This window comes from Salvia hispanica, chromosome 4 (assembly GCF_023119035.1).
Source record: "Salvia hispanica cultivar TCC Black 2014 chromosome 4, UniMelb_Shisp_WGS_1.0, whole genome shotgun sequence".
In the NCBI taxonomy this organism is placed as follows: domain Eukaryota; kingdom Viridiplantae; phylum Streptophyta; class Magnoliopsida; order Lamiales; family Lamiaceae; genus Salvia; species Salvia hispanica.
The window spans coordinates 29,562,623-29,568,323 of record NC_062968.1 but is presented as its reverse complement, the minus strand read 5'-3'; the positions used below and the strand labels follow the sequence as shown (position 1 = coordinate 29,568,323).

At 36.6% G+C, this 5,701-nt stretch overlaps 1 protein-coding gene across 2 annotated transcripts; it reads right to left on the bottom strand.

The window, feature by feature from the left end:
- Window positions 1-1,753: 1,753 nt before the first annotated feature.
- Window positions 1,754-5,701, bottom strand: LOC125218847 (TRAF-type zinc finger domain-containing protein 1-like). 2 transcript variants are annotated; one of them, XM_048120625.1, is made up of 6 exons: window positions 5,654-5,701; window positions 5,442-5,516; window positions 4,447-4,582; window positions 3,589-3,729; window positions 3,400-3,521; window positions 1,754-2,177 (listed from the first exon to the last, which is right to left on the bottom strand). In XM_048120625.1, exons 2-6 carry the CDS (start codon window positions 5,489-5,491, stop codon window positions 2,006-2,008), a joined length of 621 nt encoding a protein of 206 aa, XP_047976582.1. In that variant the 5' UTR covers window positions 5,492-5,516; window positions 5,654-5,701; the 3' UTR covers window positions 1,754-2,005. The 2 variants fall into 2 exon arrangements, with proteins under 2 accessions (XP_047976582.1, XP_047976583.1); XM_048120626.1 differs by having other exon boundaries at window positions 3,592-3,729.

Below are 5,701 nucleotides of genomic sequence, written 5' to 3'. Positions count from 1 at the left end.
TCGAATATCAAAATGGAATCTGATAAATGGATCGTGATAAATATTTTCAGCAAGTATGGACTTACCAATTCCTGTCATTCCAACAATAGGGACGACTCTTAGTCTGTCGTGACCAATGAGCCGACACCTCACTGTATCATATCTTCATCAAAACCAACCACAACATCTTTGTTTGTAGGTGCAGCTCCAACAACAAAATATTTGCTCGTGGCCGTGGATGGAGGTATTGATGGTGAATCACTTGGAACTGACTTTTTTCTCCCAGCTGACTTTAATCTCCCCCATAATCTCCTCAGCCAATTTGAATTTCCGACAATCAGCTCCTTTTCAATCATCAGATCTTCAATTTGACTCTTGAGTTCAGATCTTGATGATGAACTAGCAGGAGAATCACTCGGTTTCCATACATCGTTGCTATTGCAGTGGTCAACGACATATTGAACGGGTGACTTGAGCTGCCCAGCCAATTTCTCCAACTGATATGAAAGTTGTCCGCCAGTTGGGTCTATGGATCTACAATTTGATAGATATTGTGAGGAGAAAAGATATTGAAAATCCCTTCAGTTGCATTTGCTACCTCCCTTATTGTTTCTTCATCTGGAAATCCTAAGCAATTCAATTGCAACACATCAGCTTTGTAGCGGATGGATACAATCTGTTGCTTAACAGTAGGAGTGATGACATGATCATCGTGGCGTTGAAGGATTAGGAGTAAGGTTTGTTGCAGCGAATCCACAGCTTCATAAGCCATATCAAGTGTACACCAACAATTTGTCAAAGTAACTGCTTATCAATCCCTCCCGTTATTGGGATACAATTATACAAATACGGCCAACATGAAAACAGACAAAATATTACTACTACTACTACTACTACTATGTAATAATATTGATAGTATCGTAAGACCAACTAACCTGTCTCCAGCAAATAATCTACCAACAATTTGTCAAAACTCATGAAAGCAATTGATCCTTTTTAAATTGTATATACGTTTACAAGTAGGTGTCAGGTCACAAATCAAATGAAAAATAAATATTGAAAGGTCCCACATCTGGCTCACCAATCTCCCCTCCACCAGCGATACTCCATGCGACGAGACCCTTGCAACGCGGGCTCGCTGGTGGCTCGTCTTGGCGAGATGAGATCGAGCCATCGGTGAGCCGCGTTCCAGATGCTCTTATACATTTCGAATTTCATCTGCACTCTCTCTCTCCAACTTTTCTGAAACATTTTCATTACCAAAATCAAACGTTAAAAAGGTAAAACTAATAGTATATTCCTCTTTGTAGTCCTTGTATGTGAGAACAATATATAGAAATTAGATGGATATGTGATAAAGTGCTCTGATATTGCCCTATCAGCGCTGATACACGTCCGACGTCTCCAGCCGCAAGCCATGAGCCCGACAGCCACTGCATTGGACTGCCACCACAGCTCGAGCCAAGCACATGCCTGCAAAGGATAATATCCATATTTTCTTCTTTCCGCAAGATATCCTTTCTGAGTCCTAGATTAGGTTTTATCTTCTAAGATTTTCTTTGGCGGTTCCAAAGTCATATTAGGAGTCGAACCGCATAGGATTTTTAAAGCTACCCCCTCTATGCCAATGAAGATTGATTCACTTCCGGCCTATCATGCACTCCCATGTCGCAAATGAGTTGGTGGTTGCAAAATTCAGAATAGCACAAAATTGGCAACATTTATCAAACACTAAAGAATATCTCATAACATAATACTGATAGGTAGGTATGCGTTTGGAAGAAGAACAAACAATTTATTCTTTCCCGGTTCAAATAAGATTTGGTTCCCTTTTTACAAATAGTAAGACTATTTACCGAATGGAACAATAATGTCTCTCTCAATTGATACAAAGATCCATGCGCTCCAATATTTCAACACTATAAGCAAGTCGTGAATTATACAGGCGCAACCAACATTAGACGTAAAATCAAGTAAGATGGTGTAATCAGTAGTAGCCTAGAAAGAAGACCACGCAAAAGCATTCTTAGTTCACTGGAGTTGGGCCTGGCTTCCTCTGGAAGAAAAGCGAACCTAATAGAACAGCAATTCCTGTTATTGCAATAGTAAACAGTAGACGCCTTGGTGAAAACTCACGCGGTGGCCTCCTCGGAGCACCTGCAGCCCTTTCCCTTTCCCTTTCTAGTGCTCTCGTGTTCCTTCAAAGATATCATAGCCATTCCTCAACTAAGTATAAATTAAAATCAAACAGAGAACAAGTACCACTGAATTTTACTCTAATTATGTTAGACGTTAGAGACTGGTGTTAATTGTCTCAAGGAATGTTGTGAAAGAAATCATAGCAACTCATTACTTCAGAACTATGTGATTTTATTCAAGCAATGGCTGACAATTATAGAGTGTAGAATAATACAGCAATGCAAAATTGCGCCTCAAAAGTAATGAGAAGTTTATAATTAAGGGGAAGCTCCTACGAAACATGACAATGCATGTAATAACCCAATAAAGTACTATAACAAACAAACAAAAAGAAGAAGAATTAGTTATTTAAATGACCGTCAGGAGCGTCATCATACAATCTATGTACAAATGGTTATAAACATAGATAATAGCAATTTAAATCACAAGTTTTGGTTAAATTCTTATTAGTGTCTTCAGGTTTGAAAACAGAATATTAAATCTTGAAGTTCCAAATCTTCTCAATTGTCTAATCAGTCAAATTTTGGGTAAAGTTGTTCATGATTTGGAAGTCGGAATTTCCAAAGTGGACAAAACATAAGATGAACAAAACAAAATCATTTGATGATGATCAAACTGATGCCATTTTGGTTTTTCTTTTATTCTTTTCATTTTCCTTCTCCCTTTCTATTCTTTCTTCGTTTCAAAATCCGGCCTGACCCAAATATGAGAGACATTTTTTTAGTTTGTTAAACGAAAATGACGCTATGTAGTACACGTATGCACAACCTCATCAAAACTAATACACATAAGTGTCACCTCATTAAAATTCATACATGTGAGCGATGTTTTGCAGGGTGACAATTGGAGACAACTGAGACTTCGTGATTTAATATTTCATTTTTATACCTTATGTGTCTGACGAGAAAAATGGCTATTTGCAAAAACCCAGGTACACTTTTTCAAGGCCTAAACAGGATACTACCTTATCAGGTAGTTACCAACTAGGAAACACGATAAAAATGATCCTGAAGAAAACTAGTAAATATTTCACCTAAAACCACATCTCTGGCAGTCTTCTGAAAACAAAGAATATCCACTTACATATCACCTCAAATTGTGCTATTCAGGCTATCAAATCACATACCTCAAATTTTGAAAATAATTTTTAAAACACAAAAAGTAACCAAACATCAAATAATAAGCAAGAGGCTGAATAAATTAATATCACATTCTACTAACCTTGATGACTCAGCTACGGTTCTAACAGGACCAGTGCATCTGCTTACATGGCTATGCATCTCTCGAAGTCTTATATATTTATGGCACATGTAGCATAACTCTGTCCGATTTCCACAAACTTCCTGAAATGAACAATGAATAGCGCATTAAATCATATGAAGAAAATCACAAATCAAACTAACAACTTACCACCTGATGCTCCAATAGATCAATTGCAGGCAGTGGAAATTCACAATATTCACAAGTCACAATTCTTTTCGGGCAATTTTCTCCTTTGTGAACATCTAAAATATCACGGTCCATAGTCTCACTGCACAGGGAACAACAGACCTGCCAAGTAATTGAAAAGCCATGAGTACGATAAACTTGCACAACACAATTACGATTGAGACTCAAGAAAAATGTATTAAGTGCAAATACAATGATGCAAAAACAAATCATCCTTCAGTCAACACAGCATTCTAAACTATTAGTGTCATAGTAATTAATTAATACTACTATAAGCAGTCATTCTTCAAGACAACTATTGTTATTTGAACCGAAGTAACTATAAATGAGTTGAAAAGTTGATTACTTCTGGAGACTTTTTAGAATAATTAGTATAGTTGGGATGTAAAAGTATAAAACACAAAGATTTCTATTTTAAAAAGAGAACACGGATCAACAGTGCATATAGAAAACATTTTGAGGAGTAAACACATGATATTTTGATTTCATGAATTGAGACTCAATTACGAGAGATTTTGTATACAGTTCGCAGATCTGCTTGATCTCACATTTATAGTAGATTTGGCAGTATGGCTGGTCCATTTCTCGGGCTTTCTTTTCTCCTCACTCAAGTTCTTAATTCCCACACAATAGAATTAGTCTTAGATTGCCATTCTTTTATACAAAATTATGTTCATTTGCCATAATCATTTATGCACGTGATGAAGAATTAAGCCAATTCCATGTCAAAGACACAATCTATTGGATGTCCCTGTTCCTAGAGATATATTTCCTTTATAAATTTCACAGAATTTAAACAGCGAAAATAAATCAGTATACCGGGGCATGGGTACTCAGAAAGTGCTCCTCTGCATGTTTTCGGGGTATCATATCACCACACACTTTACACTTCTCCAGATTCCGGGAGCAGTGAGCGAAATGCAAGTCAATATTGGAAGATGGAATAGCTCTGTCACTGCAATGAATGAATATTAATTCAGCATACAATGTAGATATTTGAAAAGGTTGAAGCGGACAACATTAAACATAAGGATGTTCATCAAGCATCCATAGGCAAATGAACCAGAATACTCCTAGAATGAAGATTTGACAGTTTCTTTAATATTGATGATTATTAAACAGTTGGTTGAAATAATAACTAAAAGGATTAAATCAGCAGTCAAGGGTAGTAGATAGTTAGATTTTCTGCTCCAATCTGCTTAGATTAAAACAGCAAACTAGGAAAGCCAAGCTCGGTAATATGCAATAGCAAGTACATCACATTATTTCACTGCACCATAGCATGTACTTAATACGAAAAAATGTACTTCTGATTTAATTATATTTTAAATGGTTATCTTGGTTGACATAGAAACTGAATGTGACCTTACCAAAAACATACTACTATGATTGCTTAGATGTATTTGTGTACATGAAAGTGCGGCAGTAATGCAAAAGAGTTGAAGTGCAAAGAATTCTTTGCACATATCACATGAACGTGCCGGTATATTTGACACAGACTCGAGACGCACTGAAAGTCCTCACCAGCATTGTAATTTGATAATCAACACGTGATTAGAAAAACCTTGTGATTCAACACAAATCACAATATCACAAACACAAGGCACATAATCTTATTTTGTAATCACTCAATCATCCACAGTTATCTAGCTGCAAAATTTCTCAAACAATCAGATGATGGTTGACCACATAAAATGCGAATTTCCACATCCACAACAGAAACATTGACCACGATATAAAACTCGGAATCATAATCATACAATAGAAACAGATAAATATTTCGAAAAAAAAAGGAAATCGGAAATGAAACTAACCAGTGACCGCATACGCTAGTGACCTGATCATCATCAGAAACTCCAGCCATTCCCCTCTTTGAAAACAGGAAAGCACTGCCGCACAGCAAAACCAGTAGCAATATTCACAAATTCAGACACGAAATATCAAATAAACAATCAAAAAATTGATCATCGGAAGTAATAGGTCAACACAATCGAATTGTAATCAATTATCGCAGGAAAATGATTACCGGAAGAATTGACCTCCTCTGCGCTCCGATAACAGGGACGATCAGATC